Here is a 17345-nt window from a genome sequence, read left to right on the forward strand (position 1 = left end):
GAGATTATGAAATTTATGACTTAGCTAGTTAAATTTGCTAGGATAATTGATATGCTAGTGTGTTGTTTGATAGTTGAAATTCGAGTGAGCTGATTGACCGAGTCTTTGGTTATTTGATCAAATTGGTATTAAATATGACATTTAAACATGTTTTGAACCAATCGTAGAGTCAGGAATACATATTTGGCCATCTAAATAGGTTTATAGTGCAATTAAATCATATTTTGACAAGTGTAATTTTTCTGGAATGGCGTTAAGCGTCAATTTCACTTTTGAGTGTCAGTTTCATCGTTGAGCGGACCAAAGTGTGATGGCACTGCAAGTTTGGAGCTATTTTTCTAGATTTGGCGCTAATCACTGGAGATGGCACTGAGTGTTTTCTTTTGCGGAAGCTTCTGTGCTCAGCATTAGTGTGTTGTTTTGTGATTTTCTGACCTGTGCTTATTTGAAGTGGTTTACCATGAGTTCTAAGTATGTTTATTATGGTTTGTGATACTTCATGGATTGATAATATGATTGTGAATGTGTATGATAATTGCTCGTGTATGATATTGTAATGAGGATGTGCTTGTTATTGGTTATCTGTGCATGATATATGTGTTTTGTGTAATTCCATGGATCTCGTGGAGAGATCTTATGATGACATTTTAGTAGTATAAGCATTGATGTGAGAGTTTAGAAGTTAGAAGTTGTCTTGACGCTCTAATAACCATCTAATCTTAAGTAAAGAATGGTGATGTATATGTTGAGAGGAGTAAGATGTCTTAGTCTAAGGGTTTTACCTTGACTTAGGGCGTTAATGGACTAACTTTGTGTGCGGTAGGGTGAAACTCGTTGACAATGACTCTACAAAGTAGTAAAGAACACCACAAGTGCATGATTTTGTAAGATTTCACATCAATGTTATTAGAATATTTGAGTATAGAATGAGTCATTTCATGTTATAGGGTTGTTTTATGAACGAGTGTTGTATGATGTTTATTTTCATGTTTAGTTATGAAAACTCTTTTGGTACATTAACTTATTCTTTATTCTCTGTTTGTTTGTTTCTTATCCTAATGATCATCTTAAGGGTGTGAGCAGATATAGATGCTTTGGTGGATCTAGTACAAGACGAGAGTGATGTAAACAATTTGGTTTCCTATTTATATATCAATCTTTGAAAATCAGTATTTTGCATTTGAATAAGTGTAATATTACTCTTAGGAATATAGGAATTTATACTTACATACATACATATACACATATATGTGTGTTTGTATGTATGTGTGTATGTATGTATTATGTATATTTGATGTTATAGTATGTTAATTAATAGTTTTATGTATATATTTTTTTTTAGTTATTTGTTTTTTATGTGCGATGTTTCTTTTAGTAGTTTTATACTATTAAAATGAGATGTTATAAAATTTATATTACAAAAGAGATTTTTAAATAAACTTATTACACATTATGCATATGATTATACACGTTACATATACATATATGTTAACCTAATAATATAAGAAAATTATAATTATGAACAACTCTATTCAAGCTAATAAAACTATGTAAGTCTTTTATAATTTTTATTATAAATTATAAAGTAGGTTTGTAGCGAGATTAACTTTTATCGATTGAGTTACATCTCTAGAAATATTTTAGTCAGTGAATGAATTAAATTCAAACTTTAATTTTTTTTAACGAAGATTAAACACATTATTGTTTGAACAATGTTAGATACCAAGTACATGACTCCCTCTTCTAGCAAAGGTTGATACTTAGTTTGTCACATTTGATTCTTTTTCGGCAAAAAAAAAATATGCCTATAAATGGGTACTACCTTATATATATATATATATATATATGAAACTCATCAAGGTTAACAAAACAAAACCATAGTTGTTTTTTAGTGGCAGAAGGTTGTATCTGGAACAATCTAGCACGCGTAGGAAGATTTCTCCAGAAATCGTCTTACAGAACAACAAATCGTCTACATCTCTGCAAAGACGCCGATTAAGATCAACTCCTTACTCGCTTAGTAACTCTATTTCTGATGAAGCTATATTTAATTGTAATAGATTATTCTGGTTAAAGAATGGACCAAAAGAAGCTCTTAAGTTGTGGAATTTGGGGAAGCAAACAGGAATCACACATTCCGGTGAGGAAGAAAGTATTCTTAAAAAATTGGAGGAAATGGAAGAAAGAGATAACAGTATGAAACATAGATTATCAGAGATGAAAGAAGAAGTGAACTTATGAAGATCTTAACTTGTAATATAAGAGGTTTAATGGGGTCGGTGAAATGGAGATATCTTAGGGAAACTATATGAAAAGAAACAGTAGATATGATATATGCATCCAAGAAACTAAAAGCTGCAATGATAAACATAGATAAGTGTATTGCAATTAGGGGAGATAACAATTTGGAGTTGGCTCATGTAGATATGCAGAGAATAGTGCTAGAGGTACACAAGCATTTGATGTAGAAGTATGTTCATTTTGGAGAAGTCTAGGACTCGTAAGGAAACAGTTAAGGGGTTTTGGAATAGTCATGAGGTTCATGGAAGTGGTATGCTGATCCTAAAAGAGAAACTAAAATGGCTTAAACAAGACCTCAAAACATGGAATAAAGAGGCTTTTAGGGACCTAAATCGCAAAAAGCAAAAGATGATAGCTGACATAAGCATTCTAAGGCAGAAAACCACAAGATTCAGATGAATACAGACACAAATATATATATATATATATATATATATATATATATATATATATATATATATATCATTGGTGGCAAGCATGTATAAGATTTATATCTAATAGACTGAAGAGATTCGTGATGGAGATGAAGTTGTGTTATCCTCAATAAAAACATGTTATCATGATGAGATTTATAAGGGAAACAAATTCTATAGGGTTGAAGAAAGGTGACAGGAATCGACTCCTTCAACTAAAGATCAAAACAACCTAAACCGGTTAGCACATTATACATGGACAAAATTGAAAGTAACACTTCAACAAAGCTTATCAGTAAACTATTTATACGTGATGAAATTAGAACATACCTCAAAATGGATTAAACTTTAGGCCAACTTGACCATGAATTTGAGTCCAATTAGATTTAAAATAAATTATAAATTTTAACATGAGTCAAAATTAAATATGATTTATTAATAATTCGACTCATCAACCTACTCATAAATGCTGTGAATTTATCCATTTAAGATTATAACATTATATATAGATAAATGACAACAATGATTTGATGTTAGATTGTAATTTGTTTTGTATTTTTATACTTTTGAATTGTATTTGGAATTTAACATGATTTCTTATTGTATTGTACTTTTTTTTAGAGTGTAGGTGGAGTTTATCATATTTTGAATTGTATTTGAATTCAAGTTTATTTAGATTTCAATCAGAAAACAAATTTACTTTTTTGTGATTATGGAAAAAAATAGTATATGGATCAGGCTGAATTCGAATTGTTTGAATTAATTAATAAGTGAGTCCAACTTTTTGAGTTTATTAACAAGTGAGTCGGGTTAAGTGAGTTGAGTTGACTCATCAACCTATCCATAAATTTTAAATTATATTAAAAAAAATCAAAACCTTAAACCCTCATATATGCTGTAGATTTTTCCATAATAAGTGACAAGAATGATTTGATGTTAGATAATAATTTGTTTTGTATTTAGAGTTTAACATGATTTTGAATTGTATTGTATTTTTTTTTTTTAGATTGTATTTGTAGTTTAACATTATTTTAGATTAAGCTTTATTTATATTTCAATTAAAAAAAGTTATAATTAAGTGAGTTACTAAATTAATTTATTTAAAATTTTTTAAACTCGTTAATAAGTGAATCGGATTAGATCGATTTAGATAATCAACCCGAAATAAAAAATGAGCCGGATATTTTTTTTTTTCAGGACATCATTGTCTTAGCCTCTTAGAATAAGTGTTTATTTCATTTTAATTTAATTGAATAATTGAAATTAATTTGGATTTGATTTCTGTATAAAAAAAGAAGGTTATTTTAAAGCATTTTTACTTCTGTTTTTTAATGAAAATACAAAATTTCAAGAATATCACTCAATTTAGAGTTTTTAAAAAAGGTAAGTGACTTTAGCAGTTTTTTTTTTTTTTTTCCACCAGCTTTGTTTTAAAGTAATTTTTATTTTTTCCAGAAAAAAAGTAGGTGATTCCTGACTACATTCCCATCATATAAACGAGATATACTTTAGAAGTAAGTAGAATTTGACAGAAATATATACAACAAAACTGTAGGACCAAACACGTCACAAATATAGGGCTTGCAAGTGTTTCCAAATAGATATGGTGAAACAAACTAGAAAAGGCATCACAATAATACACATTTTTGTGGCTGATAGGTTATACATAAGAAATTTCAGCAATGGCTATTAAAATGGAGAAGCAAAGAAAATAATGATGAGAAATTGTAGGCTAAGTGAACGGATTAACAGTCATTTCCTTTTGAAGCCAAATCTGTATGTTAGAGAGACAGAATCCACATTCTGTTAACGAATTCTGAATGAAATTGAAAACAGCCATAGAAATAGAAAGGTTTCCCAGTCTTTACGCTCCTAAATTTAGAAGTGAAGGTATCACTGTTGAAGGAATGCCACCATTATTTAAGTAGGTAGATTTTGGTTCTCTAAACAGCTCAATTGAGCGCTATGCTGTGGACCTAATAAAGTGTTCGGCTCTAATATATATTGGCTTGGTAAGGTCTATTTTGCAGACTCTAAAAGGCTCAAATATAGACCGAAGGCTTTGTCCTTGCCTTCTAAACCAAGAACAAAAACAAGTTTTAGTTTCTGAAGCAAAAGAAAAAAGAGAAAAACTCCAAATAGAGAAGAAAACCAGATAGAAAAAACATAAGCGGCACTGGAAAGCATAATGGCAGGAAGTTCATGCAAGGTTGCCTTTATCTTGGTCGCTTTTGCCATTACTATTCCATGCCTTGAGGCTGGCATTGCCGCGTTCGACGAATTTCTCCAAGAAAAAGCTGTAGAGGCCCATGAAATCGCTATTAAATCCTACGTGCCTGACCCTACAAACGCTACTACCCACCAAGATATTCATGATGACGAGTAAGTACTTGCATCATCAACTCGTACATGATTGGGTGTTGATTCTCACAAATGCTTTGATGCAGGGATTTTAAGAAGATGTCAAAGAAGTCAAACAACACAAGGAGGGAGCTGAAGCAGAATGAGAAGAAGAAATACCATGGACCTTGCTTGGCCCTGAACCCAATCGATCGTTGTTGGAGGTGCAAGGAAAACTGGGCCAAAAACCGTTTTAAGTTAGCCAGTTGCGTGAAGGGTTTTGGAAGAAGGGCCATCGGAGGAGCCAACGGCAAAATCTACACTGTCACTGATCCCTCTGACGATGATCCCGTTAACCCAAAACCAGGAACCCTACGCTACGCGGTTCTACAAAAGGACCCACTGTGGATCATATTTTCACGAAGCATGGTCATCAAGTTGAATTACGAGTTGTTGATTTCTTCTGACAAAACCATCGACGGTCGCGGGTACAGCGTGGTGATCAAGGATGGCGCAGGCCTTACCATGCAGTTTGTGAACAACGTTATTATCCATGGGCTTAAAATACATCAGATCAAGTCCACGTCAGGTGGCATGATCAGGGACTCTTGGGACCATGTCGGAATAAGAACAAGGGCTGATGGGGATGCCATCTCCATTTTCGGCTCTTCAAACATTTGGATCGATCACATCTCACTCGCTGATTGCGAAGATGGTCTCGTCGACATTATCCAGGGATCCACTGCAATCACCATCTCAAATTGCCACATGACCAAACATAACGATGTAAATGCATTATATTCTTCTTATTCTCTCTCTCTCTCTCTCTTTTACTCTTCACTTTTATTCATTGATTATTGTTTGGCTGTTAATTAGGTGATGTTGTTCGGAGCGAGCGACACTTTCTCCGGAGACAAGATAATGCAGGTGACAGTGGCATTCAACCATTTCGGGCAGGGTCTGATTCAGAGAATGCCCAGATGCAGATGGGGTTTCTTCCATGTGTTGAACAACGACTACACTCACTGGCTGATGTATGCAATTGGTGGGAGCTCAGGGCCAACGATTCTGAGCCAAGGAAACCGGTTCATTGCACCAAACAACGACGCTGCGAAGATAGTGACGCACAGGGACTATGCACCCTCTTCTGAGTGGGAGAAATGGCAATGGAGATCAGAAAACGATGTCTTCATGAATGGGGCTAAGTTTATTCAGTCAGGGAAACCTCTTGGAAAGCTTCCATTTAACAAAGGGTTTCTCATGAAACCTAGACATGGGTCACAAGCCAACAGGCTCACACGCTTTGCTGGAGTCCTCAACTGCAAGGTGGGAAGCCCTTGCTAGATTAGTGGATTAAGGTCCATGGCTTCTTAATTAATATCTCATAATGCTTAATTAATCATTAAGCAAACTAATAATACTTAGGTAATCCTCTAGGCTCTACTGTAAGCAGTAGCTCTTCTGCTTTAGACAGACAATACTTCTGCTTTAGACAGACATTATTAGAGGATGTCTTTCACAATGTTTCTTTCATCTCCAAATTTCATTTGTATAATAATAGTATCAACATTTACAAGCACACGTAAACTTTGGTTTACATTTACAAATTCCATCTGTATATTATTTCTCCATGACAGTATTATCGTAATTTGTCCCTTTGGGAGGAGAGAGTGAGTTGCATTGCATGCATGGCAAACATCCCAATCATTTCGAAAACATTTTTCTTTCTTTCTCTTAACTCATATTCATTGAGCCTTTGGATTATTCTACTAAAACCACCATCATTTTCTTAATTCTAAAACCTTGACAGATGTTAATTAATTAACCAGAGGTGAAAGCATACCATAGCCAGTAGGCCTAAACCTGTCCTCATTCATGCTTTTACAAATTCTAATCCTAATTTATTTATTTGTTATACAACGACTTTTAAAACTTGGCTTAACACATTTGAAGGCATGCTTTATACAGGGACTGTGGATCAATACACCTATAAGACTATATTATATAGATCTTTAACATTTATAATTAATAATTACATTTTATTGTTATTATTATTTATATCTACATTTTATTCATATATACTATTCCATAAGATTCAGTTGTCTTTTATTTAAAGCTTAATAAAATGTGAACTTTTGACATAAATAAGCTTTTTAAAAATAAATATATATAATTACATCCAACATTTTTAATAAATAAGCCAAGTCTTATGTGGACCTAACTATTTGCTTGATTTTCACTGATACATACATTAACCATAATATGGTTGTTCCTTCTATTACCTTTAGAGGCTTTCTGAATAAATAATTATTTTAGTTTTTAAAAGTGTTACATTAGTTTGTGAAACTTAGAGAATTCCATTTTTTTTAATGTGCAATCTATCAATCATATTACTCTAAAATAAAAATTAGTGACATATAAGAGATAAAATACTAACAAATCTTTTGAAAACACACACACACACACACACACACACACACACACACACACACACACACACACACACACACACACACACANACACACACACACACACACACACACACACACACACACACACACACATATATATATATATATATATATATATATATATATATATATATATATATATAATTTTAAAGACTTATGAATGCATTTCACTTTCAATAACCAAAATAGCATTTCAGTGCACTTGATTTATCATATTCGACATTTACTTACCAAACTTAATCCGTGTATCCCCACAAAGTAATTTGATTATGAGAAAACATAAAATTTCAGGTTAAGCTACGTTATAAACTTGGAAAACCATTATTTTCAGTCACATTTCTCGAAATGTCTCAGCAAGTTGTAAGTGAGGAAGACAACATCATTGCTAATCAATTTCCTCAAACGACATGCTAAATTTTAAAGTAATCATGCAAAAGCAAATTGAACATTAAAACCAGAAAAATAGGCATGTTCCAAGAATTATTATTATTATTTTTTTTAATTTAGGGGGACAATGACATATTGTCACATTCAGCATACATGGCTATGGCTTAAATAATTATTCTCCATTTTTTAAACTAAAAACCACGTCTTGAAGTATGGGTTGAAAGGTAAACGTTCTTTTCTTAATTAATTAAACCAGTCCGTATCAGTAACCCAAATGCAAATAAAATACATATATAAAGATGCCAAGTTTTCATCTCTTAATAGGTATTTAATCTAAATATATTGTCCGCATGTTTGTGTACTCATAATTAATAAACTTAACAGTTAACAAAATGATTGAACATATTAATTTAATAATACAAGTGTACTACAAGAAATTTCGTACCAACTGTACAAGTATATTAAACTAATATATACACCAAAAAAAAAATTATAACACTAAATAAATGACAAGATGAATATATTATTAGCTTTCAGTCATTGGTAGCACCGTAAATTTTAGATAACGTGGTGTAAGCAAATTCTTTTCTGCCCCAAGAAAGATTCCAACTCGACAGTGATGAATCCAAGGAAAACACTATTATGCACCAAAGCATAAACCTTTTTATATTCATGCTGTCTTTTTATTGTTAAATAACATATATAATTGAAGAAAACATTCCTCATCTATCCTGTCAGTTTCAAGTCAAACTTTGCATGGTTTAATAATTACTAAATTGTTTGGGTTCCTTACACATTCTACATCTTCCAGGACTGTTTTTCCTTTTCGAAAAACATATATGTGACATGTTTGAAAATCACTTAAAAAGTACAAAAATTACGTTTGAGATATAAAAGTTACTGTTTGCTAATTTCTAAAAATCAGGTTAGGAATATATTTTTCCTAAGTATCATCTTTAAGGTCTCCGAAAAACAGAGCAGCCAAACATAATATATGTGACAACTTATAAAAGATTTAGGTCATGATATATTGGTTAACTGAAAAGATGAAAAGTTTTTTTTTTTTTTTGAGTGATCTTCAAATACTATAATGCTTAAAAACAGTGTTTTAATTTCTTGTATGAATTTAGGTACCTTCTATCTTTTATTTATTAAATATTCTCCTTCCCATAAAAAACATTATAGGACTCATGACCCAACATAATTTTAGTAAATCACAAACTCATACATAAATTACTGTGACATTTCTCTGTATGAAACTCATTTTATGAGAAAACTAAAATTAAAGAGTTTAAGAAATGTAAATTTAAGGAACCATGATAAATTCACAATTTTTTTAACATTTTTTTAATAATAAACTATATATATTTTACTATTTTATTGACTTATATACTTAAAACAGACTAATTACATCACATCAACGGTTATAAAAAAATTATCAAACAAATTGTTAAAAAAAGCATTTTCCTTTCAAGGAAACTCGTACATGCAATTAAGCATATCATGGTGCTTATTTTCACCATCATATTTTAAGATAGAACTGTGTAGGATGGAGAGTGGATATTAGTATATTCATTATTGTTCCTGAAATAAAAATTTATTTTTATTTCTGTTTTCATACTTAATGGTATGTAAACTTAACCTTATTCTATCGAGTAATGGATATTTTATATACTTCCTTAATGTAAAAAATATTAATTATTTTTTTTTCATAAAAAAAACATCAAAATAAACACCATAAGGAAACAAACACGTTAATGGGTGTACGGTTTCTCATAGAAATAAACACCAATAAGGAAGCAATTCGTCAACCTAACCCTACTATTTGGTAAATCCTGGTCAAACTAAAGAAAAATATTAAGCAATTTAGGTCTGTGAAAGCTTGAAAGTATTAGTGAATGATTAACCAAAACCAGAAACTTTTGGTTAGCGAGTCATTGAAAATGTGAGTGTGAATATGAAATGACTTTGAAAGAGGAGTTCTTATATTTGTTATATATGGTAGGGTAGGGTTGATATGAAGCAAGTTCAAGACTGATGGACTTTGAGCTGGCAATAGGACAACACAAACACGACCGCTACTTTCCCCGTTATTATCGTCCTCCTTGTTTGTAACTACAGCATTGTAGCTAACAATAAATACAAAAACATAAAGAGACCAAAATAAGCATGCAAATTATAAGAACAACGCATAACTCACACTCCTCTCATCAACTTAAGCACAGTTGAGAAGGAAAAAGGGTCTACCAAACAATCACAATATATATAAGAAATGGAAATGATGAAACATAACATTATAGAGGTGAGCCTTGGGAAGAGCCAAATTTCCATGGCAGAAGGTGATCTTCAAGCTACACGATGTGTCAAGAGACGAAGAAGAGAGGTTGCTGCAGCAGTTAGCAGTGGTGACGATAGCCACCAGCAGCAGTTACCAAAACAACACGGTGGTGAAAATTCTACAATCAACACAACAAAGAGAAGCTCAAAATTTCGTGGTGTTAGCAGGTGATATATAAGAAAGAACTTCTTTGTTCTATAGTTTCAAAGAGCGTTAACTACTATGGTCTTATGTCTAATTTGCTCATTCAAATGAACTGTAAATAGACATAGGTGGACTGGTCGGTATGAAGCTCACTTGTGGGACAAACTCTCTTGGAACATAACACAGAAGAAAAAAGGGAAGCAAGGTAGAGTTTCTCCAACTGGTGTTTTCTCATCAACTGCTACTCTATATATTTCTTACTTTTTCTCATTCACTTGCTTTTCCTTGCTAACATACTAACGTGATCCTTTTCATTTGGAACTTCAACTGGAATTGGGATTGGTTTAACAGTTTACCTTGGTGAGTCATTTAATGATAAGAACCAAGATTTTGGTTTAATTATTCTGTTAATCAAGTTTAGGTTGACAATAATTTATCTTTCAAATATCATAGGGGCTTATGATGAAGAAGAATCAGCTGCCAGAGCATATGATTTAGCCGCACTTAAGTATTGGGGAACTTCAACCTTCACCAATTTTCCAGTAAGATGATATAGTAACAGATTATATATATATATATATATATATATATATATATATATATATATATTTCATTTAGGTGCCAATATTCATCTAATGCTCCTTATACTTGAAATTTCAACAGATATCTGATTACGGGAAGGATATGGAAATAATGCAGACTATGACCAAAGAGGAGTATTTAGCAACTTTAAGGAGGTAAAGTTATATAGAATTTTAATATTGTACCTAAGTTTGGGTATACACTATAGTTTGGTTACTTGGTCATGAAAAAATGACTTCCTGACTCTGGTTATTTTAAAATTGATTTTGCAGAAAGAGCAGTGGTTTTTCAAGAGGTGTGTCGAAGTATAGGGGTGTTGCAAGGTGAATATTTCTGATCAACAGGCACAAAATTGAGTTTTGAGTTGTTGCTTTGTGAAGATGAATCAGTAATGAGTGTTGAATGTTTTGCAGGCACCACCACAATGGTAGATGGGAAGCAAGAATAGGAAGGGTTTTTGGAAACAAATATCTCTATCTCGGCACGTATGGTAAGTTAAATCTCCACAAGTCACCACGGTGTAGTTCACAAACACACGCAAAGCAAAGATATATATAGTAATTATGCTTCTTTCATTCATTAGCCTCAGCATATTTTGTTGACCAACATATATATATATATATAGGCACCCAAGAGGAAGCAGCACGAGCTTATGACTTAGCGGCCATTGAGTACAGAGGGATCAATGCTGTGACAAACTTTGATTTGAGCACTTACATAAAATGGTTAAAGCCAGGAGGAGTAAGCACCCCAGAAGCAAAACTTGAAACACAAGCAGTACTAGAGGGTCAAAAGGTGGCATCCCCATCTAATTATTCTCTAACAGAAGAGTCAAAATCTTCAGTCATTCACAACAGTTTTTTCAGCCTAGATTCTCTGAATTCCCCAGTAGGGCAAGAGAATTTTGGAAACAAACCCTACCCATTCTCAAGCAGTAAGTCATCTTCTCCCACTGCACTTGGCCTTCTTCTCCGCTCTTCGTTGTTTAGAGAATTGGTTGAGAAGAATTCAAATGTATCTGGAGATGAAGCTGATGATGGGGAAGTCACAAAAAGTGAACAGCCACAAATAGCTAGTGATGATGATCTGGGTGGAATCTTCTTTGATAGTATTGGTGATATCCCATTTGTTTGTGATCCCAATAGATACAACTTGGAATTGCAAGAAAGAGACCTGCACTCAATATTTTGAACATAGATTGTCTAGATTTTGCTCTCAATTTGTCTTCATCTCAGTTACTTCCAATTTTGGACATGAGAATAATGATAGAGGGAATATATGTACATGGAAGCCATAGTTATAACAAGAAGAAATCCTCCCATCATATGTTTCAAAAAGGTTTTAAATTATGGTTTTGGTTGCATAAGGGCCAATTGTGTTGCTGCAATACATTATGAAGGTCTATTGTAAATAATAATGAATTAGTGCATGATTTTCATTATATTGTGTAAATACTCAAGCCACTTGTAACATTAAATGGGAAGGAATCTCATTCATGCTTAGTATTCAAGGATAAAATTTATAGAAATTTATTATGCATATTCATGCTTTTTTACATTAAACTATCAATGTATTCGTGCTATTACCTTTTGTTTTGAGTAGTAAATTATCAATGTATTTTGATGGTGATTTATAGGAACATATATAGTGGAAAAGACTTCAATATCTTTATTCTACATGTACTTAAAGATACTTTGTTTTAAGATATCCAAAATTTTCACATAACTTAAAAGTTAAGCTTAAAAATAATGTGTAAAAAATGCCACCTCTTATCTACTGATATAATAAAATTGTAATCAAAACATTATATTTTAAAACAGATAATTAGTAATATTTTGAAATTTTTTATAATTACAAAATAATTAATATATTGATAAGGAAATTTAGTTTAATAGATTTTTACGAAAAAGAAACCAATATGGCCCAATAAGGAAATTATAATTAATAGACATAAAATCACTTCTATAATCTCATAAATGTCTTCAGAAAGGAATGGAGAGAAGATTAAGCATTATATATGATGGTTAATCAATATATCATTCTCATTATTTATTTATTTATTTATTAAGTTATATATATATATATATATATATATATATATATTAAGTTATATATATATATATATATATATATATATATATATATATATATATATAGTTTAATATGAAAGGAAATCATTAATTTGGTTGTTCATTTCCCTCTTACTTAATCTTTAAAGTATTGAAAAATAATAAATAATTCTTAATGTTTTTCTAACATTTATCTCCTTAATCCCTTTTTAAATGAGTATTATGATAGAAAAAGTAAAATTAGTGACGAAGTTTTTTTCCAGAAAAATCCGTCGTAATTTGTGAGATGTGACGGATTCATAATATTTGCAACAAACATTTAATTAAACTAACTTTCTTTTGACGAATATCTTCCATAGCTAAAAATTTTGTTATAAAATTAATAAATATACATTATAGCGAGAAGATTGTATGAAAATTTTCTATGATTGATTTTTTCCATGACAAAACATGTCGCGAAAATGAACTTGGAATATTGTAATACTTTTTCAATGAACTTTGTCCTTTTGCAAGTTGTTTGCCACAAATATCTAATAAAATATAAGAAAAAATTTCTTTTAACAACACTTTTTTAACAACTTTTAACGATGTATACATGACAGTTTATGATTGGTTCGTTTTAAATATTTTTTAAACGTAAATTCAAATAAACCAATAAAGTGATGACACATGTTCCGTTGTAAAAAAGTATTGTCAAAATATCATCGTCCAACATATAATTATATATGTTATGAGACATTTTGTGAAGGATTTTGATCACTAACAAAATTTTCCAATTTTTTTTATAAATATTGTCGTAGAATCCCTTGCCAAATCTTTTGGTTATATATTTATGGTTTTTTCTTTATCTTTATTATTTTTGTACGTAATGTATATGTGTTTACTTGTTTTTTTAAAATTATATAGAAATTACTTCTCATTATACTAAAATACAACTACATCGTATATTGATATTTGATATAACGTAATACATATCACACTTAATTACATTATGAAATTATTTGAAGATAATTTCATAAAACAAACCCTTTTAAGCCAAGCAAATATCTCACGATGAAAAGAGCTTCCCAGTGCTAATCCCACAAGAAGTCCACCTCCATACCCAATCAGAACCACTTTCCAGTCCAATTCAATAAAAGTTCCAGACTTTATATCATCATCAGATGTGGAAGGTGGAACAAATGGCAGCCCTCCATCTTCCTCACATTTATTCACCGATGGATTAACACACAATTCTTGATTACCCTCAAATGAACTATCTGGGAAAGTAGCAAACTGCATATTTTGAGGTATAGGACCCGAAAGATTGTTAAAGGACACGTTAAAGTGCGAAAGAAATGTTAGTTCTTGCAACTGTAGGGGAATCTTCCCTGATAAAGTATTGAGGGAAACATCCAAAGTTTCAAGGTTTGAAAGCTTCCCAAAGGAAGAAGGAATGTTGCCACTAAGCATGTTGTTTGAAAGGTTCAGCAAAACAAGACCAGTTAAGTCTCCTATAACATTTGGAATCTCTCCGGAGAATTTATTACTTGAAAGATTAATGACTATCAAGTTGTAAAACTCTTGGAGATTTTCATAAACCAGGGTCGTACCTTTGTTACACAGTGCAAATGAATACCTGTAAGAGCCATCCTTCAACACGATAAACCTTGCCAACATGTGATAATCATACACCGTATAATATTGATACTGTAATTGGCTCTCGTTTGAAGCTTCCATTGATTTCCAATTCTGGATTGTTTTTGAAGGCAAACTTCCAGACAATTGATTGTGAGAAAGATCAATGATATGCAGTTTGGGAAATTTGCAAGATGTAGGGCACCCTATGGATCCGTATAAATGATTATGATGTAAAGCAACAACTTTCACCTCCGGAAGAGTTCCCAACCAACAGGGAAATGAATCATTGATTTGGTTATAGCTGACATCAATATACTCTAGCATTCTAATGTTTAGCAGTGCTCTTGGCAATCGACCCTGCAGATTGTTATTGCTTAAATCTATCATTCTTAGATCACTTGTCTTCGTATATGTCTCAGGAAAGGGGCCAGTCAATTTGTTTCCTTTTAGCACTAAAATTTGCAGAAGTTTACTGGAACTTCCCAAACATGAGGGAACTGTGCCACTTAAGTTGTTAAATGACAAGTCAAGAAGCATAAGAGAGTTCAAATTGCATATTTGTGGATCTATTTTTCCTATTAATGAGTTGTGAGAAACAATTAAGCTCCGAAGACTTGTTTTTCTCCACATCCAGCTGGGGAATGAACTGACATTATTGTATGGCATGTAAATATATGATAGCTCAGTCAAGTCCTGAATAAAATGTGGAAACTCACTCAGATTGCTTAATCCCAAACCTAACCCTTGAATTTTTGAAAGGCTTGCATTGGATGGATTTTTTCCACTAATTAACGACAATTTATTGAAACATAATTCAACCAGCACTAGCACTTTTAGCTTTAGAAATTTATTCAGCTCTAATTCTCCCTCCAACAGATTACTGATCACAGAAAAAGTTTCTAGGTTCTCAAGTTCGAAGAGAGAGTTTGGAATTTCACCCCGAAGATTATTTTTTCCAAGATCCAAGGAAGCTAAATTAGTTAGGTTCATTATCCAAGTTGGAATTTGCCCACTTAATTTGCTTTGATAGAGGGATAATATGGATAGTTGGGTGAGGTTTGTGAAACAAAATGGAATTTCGTGGCCAATATTTACAAATTCCAGGCGCAAATCATTAATTCCCGACAACTTACAAATCCATGAGAAGGTTTCAGTAGTAAATTCATTAAAACCAATTCTCAGGGTGCTTAATTTGGTAAGATTTTGCAAGAACGAAGAAATATCACCTTTGAATTTGTTGCCTGCAATATCTACAAACTTTAGCTGAGTGAGGTTTCTAAATGAAGGAACAGAGCCAGAAAATTTGGAATATGCTATTGATAACCAATTCAAAGAATTGAGATTTCCAATCGATGCAGGAAGTGTACCGTAGAAACTTGTGGAATCAAGTTCTAATGTTGTAATTTGTGAACTTGAATGAAAATCAGGAAATTTGCCAATGAGGTTTTGATTATTTCCCAAATTTAGATATCTCAAGTTTGGAAGATGAAATATTCCAGGTGGAAATTCCCCGTATAGTTCACAATGATAAAGAGAGAGTTGCTGCAAAGATGTAAGATTTGTGAATGTATGGAGTACAGACGAGGAAATGGTTACATAATTAGCACGAAAAACTTCAAGATCAGTTAAGTTTTGAATTAAGCTTCTCAGAGTAGATATTTTAAAACTCAAAAGATTGACTGGAAGTAGAGAAACAAATGCACCAGATAGATCAAGAGAAAGTAACTTGGACAAATGTGAAATTTGTTGCGGGATTTCACCAGAAAAATAGGTTCGAGAAAGGTTCAGATACCTTAACTGTGAAAGCTCACCAATTCGAGATGGAATTTGAGAGTAATTGAAGTGATTATCAGCAAGATCAAGGCTTTGAAGATGTTTGAGGTGAAAAAGTGTACTGTTTGCATCCATTGTACCATAGATGTGGCTGCTACTAAGATCAATGTTGATCACAAGATTTGTGTGTTCATCACATTCAATTCCATCCCATGAGCAGCAATCAGAGGTTGCATTCCAAGATGCCATTTTAGGATAACTGAAAGGATTATAAGAAGACGACTTATTGATAACAAACCTTTCCTTAAATTGCAACAAAGCACGACTTTCATTTTCATGGCATTTGGTAGGAGGCGCGAAAAGAAGACAATTAGTAACTGTGAATGAAAACAGTGAATAAATGAAGAGAAAGTATTTTGAGAGAGCAAAAGGCCAATCCATCATTGTATATTTTGCTAATTTATAAGCTGAGCTGAAGTAGGTCCTTTATATCCTCAATTAATACATTGTGTACGCAAAAATATCTAAACACTTGCATTGACCGGTACTAAAAAATTAAATATTTTCAATTAGAGAGCGCGTGCATAGTGACTAAGAAAAAAGAGAAAACAGTTAGTTTGACACGGCTTTAAAAAAAATTCATTTAACACGATTTTTAATAATATAATAATATAATAATATAATTATGATTTTAAATTAAAAAGTGTCAGGTAAATATGTTTGTCCTTTTCTTATGTCAAAGTACCGCTCCTATGTGACGCCAGGAGCTGATGCACAGTGCGTACGTGGCAATTGTTTCCACAAGAGATTTTATTGGAACATTTTGATGCCACGACATTCTCTCCACGAGAGATTCTTTTTAGTGATCATGACTTTACTTCATCAATCATACTAGACCCCGCCTCC

The 17345-nt window shown here is 32.1% G+C and overlaps 3 protein-coding genes across 3 annotated transcripts; 2 read left to right on the top strand and 1 right to left on the bottom strand.

Annotated features, from left to right (window-relative positions):
- Positions 1-4696: 4696 nt before the first annotated feature.
- Positions 4697-6630, top strand: LOC106758987 (pectate lyase-like). Its single transcript, XM_022779540.1, has 3 exons — positions 4697-5096; positions 5162-5840; positions 5931-6630. The coding sequence occupies exons 1-3, from the start codon at positions 4903-4905 to the stop codon at positions 6396-6398; spliced, it is 1341 nt and encodes a 446-aa protein (XP_022635261.1). The 5' UTR covers positions 4697-4902; the 3' UTR covers positions 6399-6630.
- Positions 6631-10185: 3555 nt separating this feature from the next.
- LOC106758451 (AP2-like ethylene-responsive transcription factor At1g16060) lies at positions 10186-12168 on the top strand. Its single transcript, XM_014641374.1, has 7 exons — positions 10186-10418; positions 10518-10600; positions 10849-10937; positions 11059-11132; positions 11250-11300; positions 11391-11467; positions 11603-12168. Exons 1-7 carry the CDS (start codon positions 10186-10188, stop codon positions 12166-12168), a joined length of 1173 nt encoding a protein of 390 aa, XP_014496860.1.
- A 1862-nt stretch (positions 12169-14030) lies between these two features.
- LOC106758452 (receptor like protein 30) lies at positions 14031-16688 on the bottom strand. Its single transcript, XM_022780173.1, has one exon. It carries the CDS (start codon positions 16686-16688, stop codon positions 14031-14033), a length of 2658 nt encoding a protein of 885 aa, XP_022635894.1.
- Positions 16689-17345: the final 657 nt, after the last annotated feature.

The sequence above is a fragment of the Vigna radiata genome, chromosome 4, assembly GCF_000741045.1.
Source record: "Vigna radiata var. radiata cultivar VC1973A chromosome 4, Vradiata_ver6, whole genome shotgun sequence".
NCBI lineage: Eukaryota > Viridiplantae > Streptophyta > Magnoliopsida > Fabales > Fabaceae > Vigna > Vigna radiata.